This window comes from Equus asinus, chromosome 1 (genome assembly GCF_041296235.1).
Source record: "Equus asinus isolate D_3611 breed Donkey chromosome 1, EquAss-T2T_v2, whole genome shotgun sequence".
Taxonomy (NCBI): Eukaryota; Metazoa; Chordata; class Mammalia; order Perissodactyla; family Equidae; genus Equus; species Equus asinus.
This window is the reverse complement of record NC_091790.1, coordinates 203,966,569-203,989,262: the sequence shown is the minus strand read 5'-3', so window position 1 is coordinate 203,989,262 and position 22,694 is coordinate 203,966,569. Positions and strand designations below refer to the sequence as shown.

At 40.1% G+C, this 22,694-nt stretch overlaps 1 protein-coding gene across 7 annotated transcripts in view; it reads right to left on the bottom strand.

The window, feature by feature from the left end:
• ACTR3B (actin related protein 3B) overlaps positions 1-22,694 on the bottom strand; it is an 89,093-nt gene that overhangs the window by 58,390 nt on the left and 8,009 nt on the right. For 2 of the 7 annotated variants that reach the window (XM_014828954.3, XM_044765684.2), the window contains exon 2: positions 11,712-11,767. The exons of 4 other annotated variants lie outside the window; for them this stretch is intronic. In XM_014828954.3, the coding sequence (XP_014684440.1) occupies positions 11,712-11,767 (56 nt within the window). Of the gene's footprint in view, positions 1-2,626; positions 2,814-11,711; positions 11,768-22,694 lie in introns of all 7 variants that reach the window. One more of the 7 variants, XM_070516768.1, reaches the window with a different exon arrangement.

Here is a 22,694-nt window from a genome sequence, read left to right as displayed (position 1 = left end):
ACGGACAAAATCATCCTATTTGCAACAACATGGATGGACCTTGAGGATATGATGTTAAGCAACATAAGCCCAACAGGGAAAGACAAATACTGCATGATCTCACTCATATGTGGAAGATAAACAAACACATGGATAAAGAGAAGAGAATAGTGGTTACCAGAGGGCAAGGGGGTGAGGAAGGGCAAAAGGGGTAAAGGGGCACATGTGTATGATGACAGATAAAAATTAGACTACTGGTGATGAGCAAAAGGCAGTCTATACATAAATTGATAAATAATAATGAACACCCAAAATTACACAATGTTACAAACTTTTATGATTTCAATAAAATAATTGGGGAAAATAAAGATTTAACTCCTCAAACAACAACAACAAAAAAAATGACTTGCTTCAGCCATGAAAAAGAAAGAAATATTGCCATTTGTGACACCATCAATGGACCTTGAGGGCATTAAGCTAAATGAAATAAGTCAAACAGAGAAAGACAAATACCATATGATCTCACTTATATGTGGAATCTAAAAAGAAAGAAAAACAAGCTCATAGATACTGAGAACAGACTGGTGGTCACCAGAGGGAGGGGGTCGGGTGTGGCAAAATGTGTGAAAGGAGTCAAAAGGTACAAACTTCCAGTTATAAAATAAATAAGTTATAGGGATGTAATGTACAGCATGGCAACTATAGTTAATAATAATGAATTACGTATTTGAAAGTTGCAAAGAGTAAATCTTAAAAGTTCCCATCACAAGAAAAAAAATTTCTGTTAACTATGTATGGTGATGGATGTTAACTAGGCTTATGGTGGTCATCATTTCACAATATATACAAATATTGAATCATTATGTCGTACACCTGAAACTAACATAATATTGTATGTCAATTATACCTCAATTAAAAAATAATTAAAAATAAGCAATCCAAAAACAGAAAAGAAATGACTTGCTAAAACATAAGATTTAAATAAGATCCAGAATCTCATAATGTAATACCCAAAATATCCAGCTTTCAATAAAAAAAACATCTCTCACCATAGGAAGAACCAGGAACATCTCAACTAAAATGATAAAAGATAATCCACAGATGCCAACACTGAGATGACACAGATAACAGAATTACCAAACAGGATTTCAGGAGCCATCATAAAACGCTTCAATGAGCTATGACAAACACACTTGAAACAAATGGAAAATAAAAGACAGTCTCAGGAAGGAAACACAAAGTCACAGCCAAGACAGAAGATATAAAGACAAAACCACATGGAAATTCCAGAACTAAAAAACACAATACCTAAAGTACAAATCTCAATGGATGGGCTCAGCAGCAGAAAAAGAGGAAATAATCAGTGAACTTGAAGACAGAACAAGAGAAATTACCCAACTTGAACAACAAAGAGAAAACAGACTGAAAAACAAATGAATGGGGCCTCCAGGACATGTGGGGTCTACACAAAAGCTCTAACATTCATACATTCCATGTCCCAGGAGAGGAGAAGGGAGGCAGGGCTGAAAAAGTATTCAAAGAAATACTCACTAAAAATTTGCCAAATTTGGAAAAAAAAATAAATAAACCTAAAGATTCAAGACTGAACAAACCCCAAAAAGGATAAAACCAAAGAAATCCATGCCAAGATGCATTGCAGTCAAACTTCTAAAAACTGAAGACCAAGGGGAAAATTCTGAAAGCCTCCTGCAAATCTCCCTCAGAAAGCAGGGAGCCCAGAAGGAAAGGGCACATCTACCAAGTGCTGAGAGAGCTGCCACTCAGAAACCCATATTCAGCAAATATATCCCTCAAAGTAAAGAGCAAATCAAGACGTTCTCGGAACAACAAAAACTAACAGAATTTCTCACCAGCATATCAACTCTAAAAGAAGGGCTAAAGAAAGTTCTCTAAACAGGGAGGAAATGATAAAAAAACAAAAAAAGGGAATCTTGGAACATCAGGAAGGAAGAACAAACAATGGAAAGAGCAAAAATACAGGTAATCATGGCCAGCCACGACGGCCCAGTGGTTGGAGTTGGGCGCTCACCACTTCGGAGTCCTGGGTTCGCTTCCCGGTTGTGGAACGGCACCACCTCTCAGTGGCCATGTTGTGGTGGCAGCTCACACAGAACTAGGAGGACTCACAACTACGATACACCACCATGCACTGGGGCTTTGGGGAGAAAAAAAGTGTAAGATTGGGAACAGATGTTAGCTCAGGGCTAATCCTTCTCGGCAAAAGAAAAAAAAAAAATGGGTAATCACAATTACTTTGCTTCTCTTGAGTTTTCTAAATTACGTCTGGCAGTTGAAACAAAAATTATAACACTGATGTGCTTCTCAACATATGCAGAGGAAATAAAGTCAATTATATCAGAAATAGGGGAGGGGAAAGGGACATAAAGAGATGTAAGGTTTCTATATTTCACCGAAACTGGTAAAATGTTGACACCAGCAGACTAAGAAGTTATGTTTTTTTAACGTGATAGCTAGAGCAACCACTTAAAAAGCTATACATACATGTATCCAAAAACACCACAGATGAATCAAAATGAAATTCTAAAACATGCTCAAGTAATCCACGGGAAGTTAGGTAAAACAAGACAAAGAAATAAAAAACAGAACAAACAGAAAAAGCACTGACCAATAATTACAATAAACAGGGCTGGCCCATGGTTGAACGGTGGGGTTCGAGCGCTCCGCTTCAGCAGCCTAGGGTTTCACCGGTTTGGATCCTGGGCGTGGACATGCCACCACTTATCAGGCCACGCTGAGGCGGCGTCCCACATGCCACAGCTAGAAGGACTCACACTAAAATATACAACTATGTACTGGAGGGATTTGGGGAGAAAAACCAGGGAAAGAAAAAAGAAGATTGGTAACAGTTGTTAGCTCAGATACTAATCTTTAAAATAATAATAATAATAATTACAACAAACATAAGTGGTCTACACATAACAATTAAAAGACAGACATTGGCAGAGGGGATTAAAAAAAATGACTGAACTCTACGCTGTCTACAAGAAACTCTCTTCAAATGTAATGACATACGATGGCTGAAAGTAGAAAGATGGAAAAAGATATTCTATGCAAACCTTAAAGAAAGCATGGGTGGTTATACAGTCATCAGAAAAAGTAAACTTTATAGCAAGGAAAATTACCACTGATAGAGAGGGACACTAAATAATGATAAAAAGTCAATCCATCGAGAAGACAGAGCAATCCTAAATGTGTATGCACCAAAGAACAGAGCAGCAAAATACATGAATCAGAAGCTGACAGGAGAAAAGACAAATCCACAATTATAGCTGCAGACTTCAACACCTCTCTCTCAATCAAAACAACAAATAAACAGAAAATGAGCAAAGACACAGAAGAACTCAACAACACCATTAACTACGGAATCTAATCAACATGTATAGAACACTCCACCCAACGAGAGCAGAATGCACATTGTTTTCAAGCATCCATGCAACCAATAAGCCTTATACTGGGCCATAAAACCAACCTCAAAAAGTTTAAAAGAACTGAAGTCACACAGAGTGTGCTTTCTGACTACAATGGGATTGACCCAGAAATCAGTAACAGAAAGATAACGAGAAAATCCACCCAAACACTTAGAAACTAAACAACATAGTTCTAAAAAATCCATGGATCAAAGAGGAAGTCTCAGGGAAACTAAAATCTACATGAACAGGATGACAATGAGAATAGAGAATATCATAATGTATGGGACACAGCTAAAACAGTGCTAACAGGAAAAATTTTAATGCTAAATGCATACTTTAGAAAAGAGAAAAAGTCTCAAATCAATAACCTAAGTTCTCACCTTAAGAACCCAAAAAAAAGAGCAAAACAAACCCAAAACAAGAAAAAGGAAAAGAAATAAAGAGAAGAAATCAATAAAATTTAAAACAGAAAAATCCATGAATCAAAAAGCTGGTTCATCAAAAGTTCAAATTGTTGCTCTGTAAAAGACCCTGTGAAGATGAAAGACAAGCTACACACTGGGAGAAATTGTTTGCAAACCACATACCTGACAAAGGACTCTTATCTACTATACATAAAGAACTCTAAAAACTTAACAGCAAAACACAAACAATCCAATTAGAAAATGAGCAGAAGAAATGAAGAGACGTTTCACGGAACAGGATATGCAGACGGCAAATAAGCACACGAAAAGATGTTTAACATCACTGGCCATTAAGGAAATGAGAATTAAGACCACGCTGAGACGTCACTACATACTTATTAAAACATCTAAAATTAAAAAGTGACATTACCAAATGCTGGCAAGGATGTGGTGCAACTGGCTTTATCCTACACAGCCAGTGAGAATGCAAAATAGTACAGCCATTATGGGAATTTCCTCAAAATACTAAACCTAGCAACTGCACTACACAGTAGTTACCCAGAGAATTGAAAATTACATCCACACAAAAACCTGTACACAACTGTTTATAGCAGCTTCATTTTTAACAGCTGAAAATTGGAAATAACTAAGATGTTCCTCAACAGATGAATGTTTAAACAAACTACGGTACATCCACACACTGGAATACTAGTCAGCAATAAAAAGGCACAGTCTATTGACACATGCAACAATTTGGATGGATCTCAAGAGCATTATGCTGAATGAAAAAGACAATCTCAAAAGGGTACATACTGTATGATTCCATTCATATAACATTCTCAAAATAACAAAATTACGGAGATGGAACTAGGTTAGTAGCTGCCAGAGGGTAGGAATGGGGCAGGGGAGATGAGTAAGTGTAATTATAAGAAAACAGCATGGGAGAGATCTCTGTGGTGATGAAACAGTTCTAACCTCAATTGCAGCCATGGTTGCAGGAATCCACACATGGGACAAAACGACACAGAACTGCACGTGCACACTGCACCAATGTCAGCTTCCTGGTTTTGACATTGTACTATAACTGTATAAGATGTGACCTCTGGAGGAAGCAGGAAGAAGGGTACATAGGACCTCACTAAACTGTCTTTCCAACTTCCTGTAAATCTATCATTATTTCAAAATAAAATAGTTTAAAGATGAATATAGTTTGTAAATAAACAAATTAAAAAATAAAACATTTCCATTAGCTGTAATTATGAATCAAAAATAACAAGATTAAACGTAATAAAGAACAATGTAAATATTCTACAGATTAAAAAAAAAATTGTATGGGTACAGAAATGTGTGCAACAGAAGAGACAGGGTATTTTCCAAATGCTAAAAATTCACCTGAGGGCAAGCTAAAGAAGACTATCAGGGAGAGCATATCTAAGGAAGAGCATGCATAAAGATTTAGATATAAATTCTGTATGTTAAGAACACTTGTTATAGCAGTTGACAGATAATGTTAATTTTTAAAATAAAAATATCCAGTATAGGGCCAGCCCCCTGGCCAAGTGGTTAAGTTCGCTCACTGCACTTCAATGGACCGGGTTTAGTTCCTGGGCGCGGACCTACACCCCTGTTAGCAGCCATGCTGTGTTGGCAGCCCACATACTAAAAAACAGACAAAGACTGGCATAGATGTTAGCTCAGGGTGAATCTTCCTCAGTAAAAAAAAAAAAAAGGTCATATATTTTACTAAACATTCAAGGAATAATTCCTATCTTATATAAACTGTTCCAGAGAAGAGAAAAAGCAAGCTAACAAACTCATTTTAGAAAGCCAGTACAATTTTGATATACAAACCAGACAAAAACAGTACAAAAAAGGAAAATTATAGACCAATCCACTTTTGAACACTGATGTAAAAAATCCCCCCCTCAAAACTTGAAAATACAATTCAGCATGTACTTGATATCTCATAACCAAGTAGGGTTTACCTCAAGAATGAAATAAATGACTGTTCAATATTTGAAAGTATATTAATGTAATTCATTATATTAGGAGTTTAAATGTCCAAAACCATATGATCATCTCAATAGATACACAGAGCGCCCTAAATGTCAATATCCATTCATCATTTAAAAAAAAAAAAAAAAACTCTTTGAATTATGTTAAGTGAAATAAGCCAGCGAGAGAAGGACAATCTGTGTATGACTCCACTCATATGAGGAATTTAAAATTATGGACTAAGAGCAGTTTAGTGGATACCAGGGGAAAGGTGGGGTGGGGGATGGGCACAAAGGGTGAAGTGGTGCACCTACAACACGACTGACAAACGTTAATGTACAACTGAAATTTCACAAGATTGTAACCTATCAATAACTCAATAAAAAAAAAAACTCTTAGTAAACTAGGAACAGAAGAGCACTGTGTTAACCTGAAAAAAGCATTTCCACAAAAACCTAGAGCAATCACTAGAGAAACAGTAACACCATTCTCTTTAAAGTCAGAGAGATAAGCACCTGCTCCCTCCAGTTTTAGTCACTGCAGTAGAAGTTCCAGCCAGTGCAAAAAGACCAAGAAAAAGTTATGAAGAACCGGGATTGGAAGAGACAAAATAACCATTATTTGCAGTTAATACAATAGTCTGCATAGAAAACTTAAGAGAATCTGCAGACTATTACAACAAAACTGAGAGGTCAGCAAGGTTGTTGGATTCAAAAACAACTTTAAAAACTCACTAGCATTCCCACATGCTAGCAACTATTAATTAGAAAATGTAATTTAAAAAAATTCACAAGAGCATCAAAAACATAAAGGTACCTAAAAACAAATCTAGCAAAAGGAGTGTGTGAGCTTTTTGAAGAATATTACAAAACACCACTAAAACGTAAGAGACATGAATAAACAATAAAACACATTATCGTATTCATGGAAAGGAAAACAATTCATGAAGACGTCAAATTTTTCCCAAATTCATCTATAAATTGAATGTGTCTTTAATCAAAACCCCATTATAATTTTTCATGGACCTTAAACTGATTCTAAAACTTACAATAAAGAGTAAGGGCCTATGAGTGGCCAAGGTTGTTCTGAGAAGGAAAGAGGAGGGAGGAGGTATCGGCCATCCCAGATCTCGAGCCACATGCTAACATAGAGCAGGCCCCCCTCATCCAAGGCTCCACCTTCTGCAATGTCAGTTACCTGCAGTCAACCGGGTGCAAAAACATTAAACGGAAATTTTCAGAAATAAACAATCAGTTTTAAATTTCGTGGCATTCTGAGTGGCAGGATGAAATCTCATTCCATGCCTTGCTGTCCCACCCTGGACATGAATCACCCCTTGTCCAGCGTATCCACACTGTATATGCTACATGCCCATTAGTCACTTAGCATCCTTCTTGGTTATTAGATCAACTGTCAAGGTATCACAGTGCTTGTGTTCAAGTAACCCTAATTTTACTTAATAATGGCCCCAAAGTGCCACTAATCCTCTACTGTGCCTAATTTATAAAGTAAACTTTATCACAGGTGTGTATATATGGGAAAAAACAGTATACGTAGATTTCGGAACTATCTGTGGTCTCAGGACCTCCTGGGGGTTTTGGAACATATCCTCTGCAGATAAGGTGGGACTACTGCAATAGTACTTAAGATAGTGCAAATCTGGAACAGAGATAGACAAACACATGAATGAAACAAAATTAAAACACCACAAATATTCCCAACCATATACAGTACCTCAATATGATTGAAGAGGCATGTCAAATTGGAATGCACTCTTCAATAAATGGTGCTGGGACAACTGGCCTTCCATTTGGAAAACAAAATTAACTATCTCTCTCACAATACATTCAAAAACACTTCAAATTTTCTTAGAAGAAAACACAAAGTTTTTATGACTTTGGAGTAGAAATGCATTTTTTAAAATAGGAATATATTACAAAATTTTGACTATATCAAAATTTTAAGTTTCTAGATTTAAAGAAATCACTTAAAAAAGATGTCAGAATAGAAGATATTTGCCACGAATTAGTATTCAGAGTACACAAGTTCTTATAACTCCATAAAAAAGACAAAAGATGTGTTAGAAAAATGTGCAAAGACATGAACAGGCAATGAAAGGTACTCCATCTTCCCAGTAATCAGAGAAATGCAAATTTCTAAAATGAGACCTCATTTTACATTCATTAGACTGACAGAAACTGAAGTCTAACAACATCCATTTGTCAAGGAGGTGCGGAAACAGATGCTCCCATCCACTGCAACAGGCACTCAAGTCAGTGCAGGCACCGGGAAGAGCAACCTGGCAACACCCGATACAGCTGAAGGGGTGCACACCTGAAAGACGAAACGACCCCATTTCTCATTATTTTCTCTTTAGAAACTAGCACACGTGGACAAGGAGATAGTTACTGCACTATCTGGGTAATGGAGAAAACTGGAAAATGCCCAGGTGAAAAAAAATTGTTGCAGATTCACATATTAGAATTCTGATCCAGATCTGTATCAACACTGATGAGTCTGAAAATCACACTACTGAGGGTTTTTTAAAACAACAATGCAGAAAACTATTTGCAGTATGGTATCACTTTGGAAGTGTTTAAACTCACAAAACAATGCCACGTATCATGACTGTGGGCTCGTATCTGGAAGGTAAGGATACAACACGGACTGGACAGAGGAGACACCGACCAGGGCAGGGAGACAAGCGACAGAGAAGCAGGACGGGAGATGGAGACGGGGCTGACACCCATGCCGATGGACACATGTGTTTACCCTTTACAAGATGGAATCATGTCAACACTGGTTCATTCTGGATAAGGGGTACGTGGGTCTTTGTTACATTATCTTTTGCTTTTGTTTTTTGGCCAGAACAAAAATTTTAAAGAATTCTGTTTAATAAAAAAAACACAAATGCCTCTGGGTTCAACCTCCATGTCCAGCCTAGACCCTTGTCCAGAGCCCTCAGCCTTTCATCCGGTTGCACACCGGACCTTTTCTCCTGAACTCTTCAAACGCTCAACGTCTAAAGTGTCCCTCCTTTCTCCTGACCCCTCCCTGCCCCCCACATCCTCTTTCTGTGGACACACACACACTCCTCTGCCTGAAACTTCTCAACGACTCCTAATGTTCTCCAACAACTTTAAAAAAAAAAAAAAGGAAGGGAAAAACTTTCTCAAAACAATCAAGCGAATTCTGCACAGAAGCTCAAGAAATCAGGTGGAAGCAGAGCTGCCCTGGTGGGGCGGCACGGGGCTCAGCGCCTCTCTGGTCTGGGGACCAGGCCCCCAAGGGAGCCTCAGAAACAACAGGAAAATTCCTGCTATGCAAAATGAAATTAAAATTCCTTAAGAGGACAGTTCCAAGGCCTTTGTCATCTGGCCCTTCCGCAGGTTTCCAACCACATCCCCTGCCACTCTCTACTGGGAGCCGTGAGTCCGGTACCGTCAGAGTGTGGCAATTCTTCACATGCCCCGGGTGCACCTCGCCTCCATGCCCACGGGAGTCAAAAAGCCTTGTTCCTGGGGCTGGCCCTGTGGCCGTGGCTGAGTGGTTAAGTTCACGCGCTCCGCTGCAGGCTGCCCAGTGTTTCGTTGGTTCGCATCCTGGGCGCGGACATGGCACTGCTCATCAGACCACGCTGAGGCAGCGTCCCACATGCCACAACTAGAAGGACCCACAACGAAGAATATACAAGTATGTACCGGGGGCTTTGTGGAGAAAAAGGTAAAAAATAAAATCTTTAAAAAAGAAAAAAAAGTCTTGTTCCAGCACTTGCCAGACATCCACACATCCACAAAAGCACCACCTTTTCTCCGTGGATGCCACTTTAGCACATACGTCTTGACCGTCACACTGCGAACAGAGCCTTCATAACCAGAAAAACGGTTCAGCTCTCAGCACGAGGACAAGCAGTGGACAACTGCCCAAGGTCACCAGGGCCCCCTACCTGCCAACACCCCCGCTTCTGCCCAAACGTCTTCTAACCCTGCCTCCTGGGGCTTCTCTATCTCTTGTAACAAATTCAGCCAACAACATAACTGTTCTTTTACTCCCACCTCTTTGACATTTTCATTATCTTCCCAGCTTCTGCCACCGCTGAAGTTCTGACAGCGCCAATCTGAGAGCTGCCGTGCCTCCTGACACTGAATGAAACCCTGCTAATAACTGACTTCGGTTCCCCTCTATTAATGATGACAGGGTAAATGGGGCAGCCAGCTGACGCTGCTGACAGTTTTACACAGCAAAGCACTAAGGCAAAAGGTGCAAGGTCAGCCTTTCAGAGTTGTGGGCCCTAACAAGGTTAAAATCTCATCTGCTTTGAAAAGTCAGAAAGTCCAACTTATCGATTCATTGTGGAATGATCAAGTTCTGTGACATTCGCAATAATAAAACTCACAAATGACTGATCTCTCCTACAGAACGCCAACTGTTTCGGACTGAATTGTGTCCCCTCAAAATTCACATACTGAAGCCCTACCCCCAGTGTGACTGCATGTGGAGATAAGGCCTATCGGGAAGTAATAAAGGTTAAATGAGGTGACGAGGGTGGGGCCTCAATGCAACAGAACTAATGTCTTTACAGGAAGAGGGAGAGACACCAGAGAGCTCTCTCTCGGCCCTGTACAGAGAAAAGGCCACATGAAGACACAGTGAGAAGGCACCAGTTGCAAGCCAAGGAGAGAGGCCTCACCAGAAACCAATCCTGATGGCACATTCGTCTTGGACTTGGAGCCTCCATTCTGTGGTAAAATAAATTTCTGTTGTTGAAGACATCCAGTCTGCGGCAGCCCTAGCAACTAACGTACCCAGCCACGAATTTAAAATGCAGCAGACCATCATGCCTGCTGTGGAGGATCAAAGCATTCAGATCTAGAAAATCAAATTCAGGATCAGCTATCCGGCAAGAAAGGACTGGAATGAGGTGAATTAAATGCTCTCAAGGAATCTGGAGTACACTTTCTAGTGATCTGAACACCCATAGTCACCAAATAAGGCTTCGGTCTTCCCGTGAATAAATACCTGCTAAGCTCCCTCCCTCCGCCTCTCCTCAGTTGTCCAGGTTCCACACTGGTCACAAGAGCCTGTCATTACAATGTCACCAGCCCTATAACAGCTTACAGATTCTAAGAGCATGATTTATCTTACCAGAGGTACATTTAGGAGGCAGGGTTTCACTTGACTCTTGATTACACTACTGTTCGGTAAACTGTCTCCAAATAGTGACCCAGAATGTAAATAGTTTCAGAGAAGCATTCTACCCTAGAAAAAACTGACCTGACCTTGGAGACTCCTGTGGGAAATAAGGAGTGGGTAGGGTGCACTCCTGCCAATGTGAGGACATTTCTTCTTTTAAGGTTATCATTCTCTACTGACTAAAATTTAAACAAAAACAGAACACTTCTGAACATAATAAAACAGTCATCAGCCCTCTCAATTAAAAAAAAAAAGTCCTTCAAGAGAGTAAACAGTCAGGACAATGGACGGTCAGTCCACAAAGCGGCTAACTTAAAAAACTGAGCGTACTTAAAATTACAAATCAACCTTAAAGAACCAGACACACTCCTTCAAAGCAGCTCAGACACTGATGACGGACGGACAGGCCCCTGCTCACCACCCGAGCTCACACTCCAGTGTCAGTGACAGACGGCTGTGTCAGGAGAAAATCCAAGGATTACAAAGGTGGGGTTTTTAGTAACAGCAACAGTCTACTGCAATATTCAAGAACGAGGTGTCAAAATAAATAACCCTCCCCGGTAACCAGAACAATCTTCTAAAAGGAGACGGCAAGTAAATTAATAGACCTTGAAAAACAGAATGAGAATGCTTAGAACAGTTCCGAGAAACACCATCCCTGAGAAACCCGGGGGGCAGCTTTACTTACATGAAGGAATAATGAACTGGGGCTCAGTGTTGCCTGCGTAGCCAAGCTTGGTGTACCTAAAAGCACAAAGTCATCAACACAGGTTTAGACAATAATACTCGCCTCTGTATCCCACTCATGTCATTTATTATAAGCTCTCCAAGTTCTCAAACATCAAGCCTCATAATAGTCCCTTGAAATTTTTAAAAAAAGAGAAAACACTTGTTGACTAAGAATAAACACTAATTTCAAATAAGCAAGCAGTTACTAAAACTTAAAATACTATGCTTGGTTCTTTTGGAAAAATTCTTGCACACATATATTAATACATAAATGACATTCGTGTATCCCTAATAACTTTAAAAGTGCTTTTATACTCTCATAATCTGTACAAAAATGCTGTGAAGAAAGTAAATACTATCTCTATTTTGCAGAAGAAAAAAATGAGGCCCCGAGAAGTTCATTAAGCTGCCCGAAGCCAGCCAGCCAGTGAACAGGAAAAGAACCCAAATCTAAATATGCAGGCTCTAATTCCAGGGCTGGCGCTCAGAGAAGTGCACTTACTTCTGAAACTTCATGAACTTTTGGGGGGGTTAGGAAATGATTATATAATTTTCTTAAAATGTCATGGCATATGTCTAGAAACAGCTACTGCCACCTCCTGAGAATATCTGACAGGAGCATCTCTTTATCATCTCATTTCAGAACGAGCCCATTTTCTGTCAAGACAGTCTGTATGATGAATTCCAAAAGTCTTAACTAAAACAAATGCCAAAATACTAGTATCTGTTCCAAAAGCATCTGCTAATCTCCTAAATATATAAAAAAGGGGGGGAGGGACCACCACTCAGAACCATCTGCTGGAGACTAAAAACTGAAAAGACCCGTGGGCCCTTCCTCCCTCCCAGGCCCACCGCACCGGCCGAGCAGCAGGCATGCTCGCCAGCCTTCTTCAGCAATGCCTCAGTGGATAAAAACACTTCCTGGCGGTGTTGAAAGTAACTTATTAATTCACTCTATTTTACAAATTATGTCAAGATGCTTGATACTACATGTTTTGATGTGGTAATACATTCCAAATTCTAATAAATTAATTTTATGATATTTAAATATAGCTTACCATATGCTAATTTTACTATTTTTGAACACAGAGTGAACGTAAGGTCTGAAGAGACAAAAAGAACAAATCAGCTCCACTTAAATCATGCCTTACTGCTGTGTCTCTAAGGCTCTGAAGTCTTTGTGCCACAAGACCCTGGGGAAGGCCAGGCCCTGAGACCCATTGGGCCCTATAAGGAGTTTCTACAAGGCAAGACCCATCTGAGAGCCCCCCTAAGCCCCACAAGCTACCAGAGTACACAAACCAAGTAGACCCACGAGTTCCCACTCCAGGGCTCTCCAGACTCACCAGGAGGTTTCAGAGCCAACCCAGGGCACCGGAGCTTTACAGGAGGGCAACACAGACCAGACTTTAAAAATTCTGCATCATCCCCAATTCAACCATCATTCTGGCAGTATATTCCAGACAATAAATATAAATAAACTGAATTACTGACCCAAGGCTAAAGAAGCCTACAAAATGTAATGAGCAGGCCAGAAGTCACTAAAAACCCCAGATCTAAGTCTGGGTTTTTAACAGGCCACATTACCCACTCACCAAAAGAAGTATGCACCTTGCACTTAAATAAATCCACCTTCCCAGGGTGTTAGATTATGAGTTGCATGACGACCAGAATAGGGTCCTTTCTCTTGATTATATCTCCACTCCTGGCACTGCACCTGGCACGTGGCAGACACTCCATACGTATCTGCTGAATGAGTTGTTACCAAATGTAAGGACAGGTCATCACCGTCAAAGTGCTGGGGAAAGGACCAGCTTTGAAAGGGGGACACTGAAAGTCAGAAAACCAATTTGATGGAACCAGAAAAGACCAAAGACATTGTCTAATACAATCTCTCACTTACACATGAGAAAATATTTATTTTGTGTAATGCAGTTAAAAAAAAAAAACCTGAAACAAATACAGAAAAATGTTAACATTTATTAAAATTAGGTGCTAAGTATCACTCATGTCTGTTATATAACTTTTTGCATTTCTGAAAGGCAAACGAGTGTATTGCATTGTTAAGACCATGCACTCTGGCACCAAACTGCCTGGCTTAGAATCCCAGCTCTGTTATTTTGCCAGGTGTATAACTTTGGGCAAGTTACTTTACTCATCTCTATCTTAGTTTTTCCATCTGTAAAATGGAGATAATAATACAACCTACCTCCTAGGGGTTAGTGAGTAATATCTATAATATATAAGTAAATATATAGAGAAAAAACTAGAAGAGTGCTATCTATATGTTTTCATTATTTTTTTACTATTATTTCTTGTGCTTGAAATATTTCAAAATTTAAAATTTTGAAAAGTTAAAAAAAAAACAGTATGCCCTGTGTCCCAAGTCATATTGTTCAGTCTTTCTGTCATACACCACTCCATACACCACAGACACACTGATTTCTGAAGCGGTGGAAATAAAATGCACAAATGGTGACCCTAGTAAATACCAGACATCCTTCAACAACCACGTCTCATCTCCATCTCAAAGTTTCGGACCCTGATGTCATGAGCAAAGGCCCACAGCAGCACACGGTCACACTGCAGAAGTGGACGGGGGCGTGTTCAGCCCCACAGCTCTAAAATTCAACTGAATGCTGAGGATGCCACTACCACCCGCCACTCTGCACCAGCTGCTGGGGCGTTCAGATGCTGAAGCCGCAGTGACCCCTGAGACAGCACAGCCCTCAAAGGAGGCCTTCTGTCAGAGTCACTCGGGGACCGTAGCACCAGTAACAGTAAGCAAACAATGATTTTCATGACTGAGGCAAACTAACGCTGGGATATATTAATATTCTTATGTATTAACAACCTACTGTGAGATCTTTCCTTACTCTCCCAGCAAAACTGAAACTATTAAAAACACTGGCAAAGGGGCCAGCCTGGTGGCGTAGTGGTTAAGTTCGCATGCTCTGCTTCAGCGGCCCAGTTCAGGGGTTTGGATCCTGTGAGGAGCCCTACACACTGCTCATCAAGCCATGCTGTGGTGGTGCCCCACATACAAAATAGAGGACAACTGGCACAGACGTTAGCTCAGCAACAATCTTCCTCAAGCAAAAAGAGGAAGACTGGCAACAGATGTTAGCTCAGGGCCAATCTTCCTCACCAAAAGAACAAGAACAAAAAAAAAGCCACTAGCAAAAGCACAAACTATTCAGATCACCTAATGGTGATTTACTATCTTTAAATTTTCCTGTGCCATTCCTTAAACAGCATCAAATACAGCTGAGGTTTTGTTACTTTGAGTGACCACAATGTAATCAATGTCTAACAAGATTTTTTAAAAAGAGACATTCAAATTTAAAATTTTAATAAATCTTCATCAATACAGGCTCCTATCAAACTTAGTTGAGAGCCTATTAAATAAAAACTGTCAATGAGACCTAACAAGTGCTCATCCTAAACTGTCTCCTCGGCAGACGGTCCAGTGTGAGTCTGGCGTGCCTCGTTAGAGATGGCCTTACAACAGCTCAACGACATGAAGAGCAGAGCCAAAACAAAATCAACAAGTAAAACACAACTTGTAAATGTGGAAAGCCGTTCAAAACGCCATTTATAAAAACAAAGAAGCATTCTTTATTTCCACCAGTTTACTAGCTAGAAACAATGTAGCAGGCATACTGGGAGGATACCCAGGATACTGGGGGGGGGGGGGGGGGCATGGCCCCAAGCCTCGAAGTATTCCTCAAACGTTCACCTATTAGAAACATGATTTCAAATGGAGTTTTTCATTGTAGCATGACCTACTTTATCTGGCAGGCATGTTTAAGATTAGGCTTTTAGAAAGAACGCAACAAGCCTGGCTGATCAGATCCCCCAGGAAGCTTCTCAACAGATTCCCAGGGCCTGAGCCTGAATCACTAAGGGGAATCTGGGCATCCGTATCTTTAACACTCCCTGCCTGTCCCCACATGGTTCTGACGGTCGACCACCGCACTCAGGAATCGCTGACTGCACTCCACCACATGCGACCACTTTAAAAGTTCTATAGAATCCAAGCTCCCCACCCTCACGTCCATGTTCTAACCACATCACCTACCACCACCACGTTACCAAATAAAATGTACCGACAATACTGAAGTTTAATACTAGTCAGAAGTTCAGAAGAAAGTACTCAAATGTACCACTATAGTCTTATTATTTAGAACACTGTGTATTTGGGTCACCTATGAAACAAATGGAAATGCTTGGCAAAAAAAAAAAAAAAAAAAAACTAGGCTCTATAGAGTAGTGAAAAACACCCAGGCGCAAAACAAAAACATTCAATCCTTAGGAAGAGATGATCATGGGGAAAAAAATCTCTCAAACCAAAAGATAGAGAAAAACTAGAAGGATCCCTATTAAAGTCAGAATTAAGCCAAGGAGACCCACTATCATTACTCCCATTTAACACTGTTTTAGAAAAACCAGACAATACAAATCACAAAGAACTAAATAAAAGGAATAATACTGGGAAGTAGGAGACAAAAATTTATTTGTAAATGATCATTTCACACCTGGAACATCTAAGGAAATTAAGCGAAAAACTAAAAGCAACAGGGAATTCAGTAAGATGGCCAGTTACTAAACAAAGACACAAAAATCAACAACTTTCCTACCTAACAATAACAAGTAAGAATATATACTGGATAAAAAGAACCATTCACAATGGCAACAACACAGAACAATATTACCCTTAAGAATAAACTATATGATATGTGTGAAGAAAGCTCCACATAGGAGTCAAATAAACTGAGACATACCTTACTTTTACATAGGAAGAGTCAATATGTTAAAAGAAACATCAAATTTCACTAAATCTATCTATAAATGTAATGCAAAACCATTCAAAATCTGGGCCAATACTGAAGAAGGTGGTAGTAAACGGGTGTTAGTAAAAGGTTGAAGAGTCATTATAAAGGAAAGTATCACATTATCAAAATATTAAGTGCACATACCCATAGTCCAAATAGTTTAAGTGCATATGGCCTCTGCCCCAATAGCACATTTCTAGGAATTTACCCACAGAAGCATTTTACATGTATGCTAAGATATGCACAACAGATGTTGGCTACAGCACAGAACAGCAAAACAACAACAAAAAACTGGCAACCTTCAAATGCCATCAATAGAGGATATATTAAATAAATTATATTATAGCCATTCAATAAAATGCTATACAACCATCAAAAATGAAGCCAATTTATAGTTACTGCCATAAATAGCTTATAATATAGCTTGAAAGTAGTTGCAAAGTGGTATATATTTACGGTCTGAGGGAGTTCAAAATGCAGCACTACCCACGTGACTCCAGGCAAGTAAATTAATCGCTCCATACTTCACTCTCTGCATCCATGAAAGGTGAATAATAATGATCCCTATCTCGATGTTAGACATTACCACTTCTGGACAATATTTCCTAATTCAAAAAGCAAAGGGGGGGGCTGGCCCCGTGGCAGAGTGGTTAAGTTCGCGCGCTCCGCTGCAGGAGGCCCAGTGTTTCGTTGGTTCGAATCCTGGGCGCGGACATGGCACCGCTCATCAAACCATGCTGAGGCAGCATCCCACATACCACAACTAGAAGGACCCACAACGAAGAATATACAACTATGTATTGGGGGACTTTGGGGAGAAAAGGAAAAAAATAAAATCTTAAAAAAAAAAAAAGCAAAGGGATCTCATTATTCAATAATTTTATTTACTTTACTACTTACTGAATGTTATCTGATGTATACTAGAGATCTGTATTTCTTGCATGAACTGTTCTAGAGTTTTGTTTGTTTGTTTGGTTGGGTTTTTTTGAGGAAGATTAGCCCTGAGCTAACATCTGCTGCCAATCCTCTTTTTGCTGAGGAAGCCTGGCTCTGAGCTAACATCTGTGCCCATCTTCCTCTACGTTATACGTGGGACACCTGCCACAGCATGGCTTGACAAGCAATGCCATGTCCGCACCCGAGATCCGAACCAACGAACCCTGGGCCGCCAAAGCAGAACACACGAATTAACTGCTGCGCCACCAGACCGGCCCCTTTACTAGAGTTTTAATATCTTATCAATTTGTATGCACTTTCACATACTGAGGATATTAATGTTTGCTCATATGTGTCATTAATTTTTCCCACTTTGTGGTTTACCTTCAATTATACATTTTCTGAAAGATAAGTTTTAAACAGTTTAGGTGATAAATCTACCAATTATTTTCCTGAATAATTTCCTTCATCATTTCTAAATTGAAGTCCCTCGTTATACCAAAATTTCGAATTGTTTCTCTTCCAGCTCTATGTATATCTTTCACTCAGAGCTCTATCAACCACATTTTCCCAAACATGTGTACATAAGGAATCAAGACCAACTTTTACATTAAAAGCCCTTGTTTTTTTGTTTGAATACTATCTTCCAAAAGGACAGGCAGCATGGTGGAGGCAGGCTTTGTTCTCAAAAATACATAAACTATACTTACAGCCTGCCAGCCACATTCTCGAACTCAACGCCCCCTTCCAGGCAACCTCTGACCTGAGACCTTTTCTCATATAGAAATCAGGACAGACAGAAGATATGGAAACAGAATCAACAGCTGATAAAGCAATACCAATGGTTTACAACTATTTTCCTTTTAAACCAATATGTTCTCATAATTCAAACCTCAAAACACTATAAAAAGGGAGTCAAGAAGTCTCACGTGCTCTCCTACGCCCGGCCACCCCATTTCTGCCTTCCACCCACCTCCTTTTCTCGTGGATCCTTCCCATTTCACTTTCTGTAAATACAATATATCCTTATTTGCCTCAAACATTCTCAACAGTCCTTCTACAAAGCTTCTTTAATTCTTCGTGCTAAATGCCACTATCTTGCAACAGCAGCAGACATAGACTTTTCGGTTCTGCAGTCAGGAGAATTAATCTGACTACTGTCAACTAAACATATCTATATACAGTTGAAATTCCTCCTACAACCATGTGTTTAGAGCAGAAGGTGACAATGTAAGCTCAATTAATTTATGTTTGAAAGTGGAAATGTCACATCTTAGAACAACAGTGTTTCCAAACTGTATCCTGCACGGAGAGCCTTTCGATTGAGACCCCTTAGGAGGTCCAGTCTCAAACCCCAAACTGCAACCAGAATAGCTCTATTCCATCCCAAGACTTTCTCAGTTAAAAAAAAATGTGACAACTGCCTTAGAATAAGATTTTGACACAACTAAAATTGTTCCCAGATCCCAATGATAGACTTCTAAATTATACACACTCCCTACACTGCACACTGTAAATTAATGCATGATCAAGTTCTTCAAATGTTCCTTGGGTTTTCGTATAGAGAAGGGCAGTCTCTGTTTATAGGACACAGAGTTCACTGTATAAGTTCAAATTTATTAATTATTTTATCAGTACCCTTTTTTTGGTCTATTTCATCTGTAAATTTTACATTACCTAATATACTTGTCCACTTCTCCTTCTATAAGCAGCATTTTTTGCTCTATGTTGTTTGGTAAATATAAGATTACGAGGTATGGCCTCTTTGTGGATTTTGAGCATTATCAAGTGAACTCAGACTTCCAGGTTAAAATGGTGGATTAAACATACAATCTAATTTCACTCTGTCCCAAGGCCCCATTAAAACTGCAAAATGATTTTTTTTTAAGATATATTAAACCACAGCAATAGAGAGAAAAGAAGATGAAGCAATAGCAAATTTTTGCCCCTGGATAGTTGAGGTTCGGTGGTAACTGACTTTGGAGATGTAAGAAAACCAGCAGAGGCAAAAGCTGACAGCCAGCCCCACACACACCCGGGATCTTTAAAGGCTCCGGAATTGGCAGTTGCACTGCACCTGTGGAACTGGGATTAAAGGGCCGAGAAGCAAGGGTGGAGGGCCCAAGCCATGGAGCCTCGGGGAGATTCCCCTCCCCTGCCCCACACCGATAGGGTACCGCTCCTCCCTGACCCCAGCATTCTCCAGAAGTCAGTTCTCTGCAGAGTGTAAAGCAAAGTGTCTTTGGACTCGAAGTCTACAGTACCATTCTGAAAACAAAGGGATTACCTCACCAAACACACAACAAAAGCTGACAACTAAGACACCCTCTCGCAGGCCCCTCTCTCCCCCACTCAGCTCTCAGAACACCAGCACCGGACCCGCCGCTCCAAGCAGATCAGAGGTATATTCGCAGGGGCACTGGCCAGTTCCTGAGGAAACACCTAAAGACCCTAAGACCAGGAGAGTCCCCTGCAAACAGCCCACCTGTAACACCCTTTGTGAAGCTCAAAATCAAGAAGGCAAACCCACACATTCAGGGAGTCCAACAAGCTTTTCAATTTCCTGACTTTTAACCATGAGCAGGCAGCCAGAGATTACCAACATCTGAGGAAGGCCTCTACCAGGGAACACAGGGAGGAAAACACACACATCAAAGTCACCCTGGAGGAGACAGGAGCCACGTGGGGAAACCCACCAATGCCAACACACACACACACACACACAAACACCACTAGCATCCATGCCAATGAGAAGATATTATGTCCAAGAAACAAGAACAAGATGCTATAAAAAAAGAACATTTAGGGAACAAAAAGAACTCTGAATTAAAAATTCAGAGCAAGGATGAAAAACACTGAAGAGAAAGGCTAGAAGATAAAGTGAGGAAATATCCTAGAAGTAAAGAAAAAAGAAAGAATGAGGGAAAATAAGGCAGAAAAGACAAGAAAATCAGAGAAACAGCCCAAGAATTCAACACATGAATCCAAGAGTTCCAGAAAGACAACACAAAGATACACAGAGGAGAGGAAAAAGTAATTCAAAAGTATTGCCCCAAATTCAAAGACACTAGTTTTCAGATGGAAGGAGCTTACAAAATGCCCAGCAAAATGGAGGAAAATGGACCCACTTCAAGGCACACTGTTGTGAAATATCAGAAATCAGCAACCAAAAAAACCCTACAAGCTTCTGGAAAGGGGTGGGGGAGTCAGTCATTCACACAGGCTTCAGACTTCTCAGCAGCAAAATCAGAGGCAAGAGGACAAAGAATCAGTGTCTTAAAATTCTGAAGGAAAATTATTTCCAACCCTGAATACTACACCCAACGATCAACCAAGCGAGGGAGTAGAAAAAAAACATTTTCAGACAAACAAGAAATAAAACAATTTACCTCCCTCCCACATAGCAGTTCTCAGAAAGTTACCAGAGGATGCCCTCTACCAAAACAAAGGCTAAAACCAGGGAAGAAGAAGACATGAACTAAAGAGGAGAGGTGTTCGTGAACCCCCAGAATGATGGTGGAGGAGACCCCAGGATGACAGAGGTGCCCCAGACAGGACGTGAGACTCAGGGAACAGACATGTCAAAGACAGCCACCAAGATGCCTTGTACCACTGAGTCACCTTTTTCACCCAACAAAGCTGCTTACAGGGGGACCACCAGCACAAGGGAGGAAAGCAGGCAACAGAGACTCAGGCCAGGAGACAGGCACAGAAAATACCCAGAAGAATGCAAGGGAAGTCCCAGTTGTGTGGCAGGGCTGGAATGCCACCAGCCAGACAGAAGGACAGATGTCTGCAAAAGTGATGACTCCGAAAACAAACTCTGACAGAGTCTTGAATGTGACTAACCTTGTAGAAACTTGTACTGAGAGGTCGGCTACTCGAAAACATGGAAAATAATTAGCAATGGACACAGAAAACAAAACGCACAAACAAATAGGGTAATTGTTAACTTCAGTAAAAACAAAATTTAAGAGAAAAAATCATTATGGTGCACTTCAATGAGTAAGGAAGTGCATTTGCATAAGCATAATAATGTAAACATTGATCGCAGATTTCACTGGGAAATGTAAAACTACATCTCTACTGGGAGAACGGGGAGGGAGACACAGGGGGGAAGGTAGTGAAGAGAATTAAATCCTCAGCTAACAGTAAATCAACACATAATGCAAAAAACTGATAATCAAAGACACATTATTTGCATATTACTTAGAAATATGGAAATCTATAAATGCCAGAAGACAAATAATTAAAAGGTAAAAGTAGTTATTTCTGGGGAAGGACAGAAAAAAGTAGGGAGAACAGTCCCGTGTATTTTCACAAAAGCCTTTGAACAGTATTTGACTTTTTTAAGTAGTGTGCATATTACTTTGATAAAATAAACAAATTTTAAGTGAATCAAAAGATAAATAAATGAGCCACTTGCTTCATTTAAAGTTTTTTGCATTGCATGTAAACAATACTCCTTTCTTTCAGTTTGCATTTGTTTGGCATATTTTTGACCATCCTTTGACTTTCTGACAAAGTAGAATTCACACTAAAAACCACTGAAAAGAGGACACTTCACAATGCTAAAGCAACAACTCAGTGAAGATACAAGTTTTAGCATGGGGGCACTCAGTGAGAGAGCAGTAACTTTCATAAAGCAGAATTACAAGAGACGCAAGGAGAAATAAACAAGAAACGCACTAATGACAGGAGGCCCTAAGACACCATTCTCACTCCCAGAGAGATAAGTGGACAAAAGACAAACGGGAGACCTAAACAACATCATTACTAAGATAGCTCATGTGGATATATGTTGAACTTTGAACACACTAACAGAGAACATACCTCTTTTCAAGTACATACACGACATTCACAAAATTGACCATATCTTAGACTCAGTGAAGTCCAAAGAATAGAAATTAACTGCAAACAGCACTCTGACCACGATGTAATAAACCGAGAAATTAAAAACAAAATTTGGGGGGCCGGCCTAGTGGCGGAGCAGTTAAGTGCAGACGTTCCACTTCGGCAGCCTGGGGTTCGCCAGTTCAGATACCGGGGGCGGACATGGCACTGCTTGTCAAGCCATGGTGTGGCAGGCATCCCACTTATAAAGTAGAGGAAGATGGGCATGGATGTTAGCTCAGGGCCAGTCTTCCTCAGTGAAAAGAGGAGGATTGGCA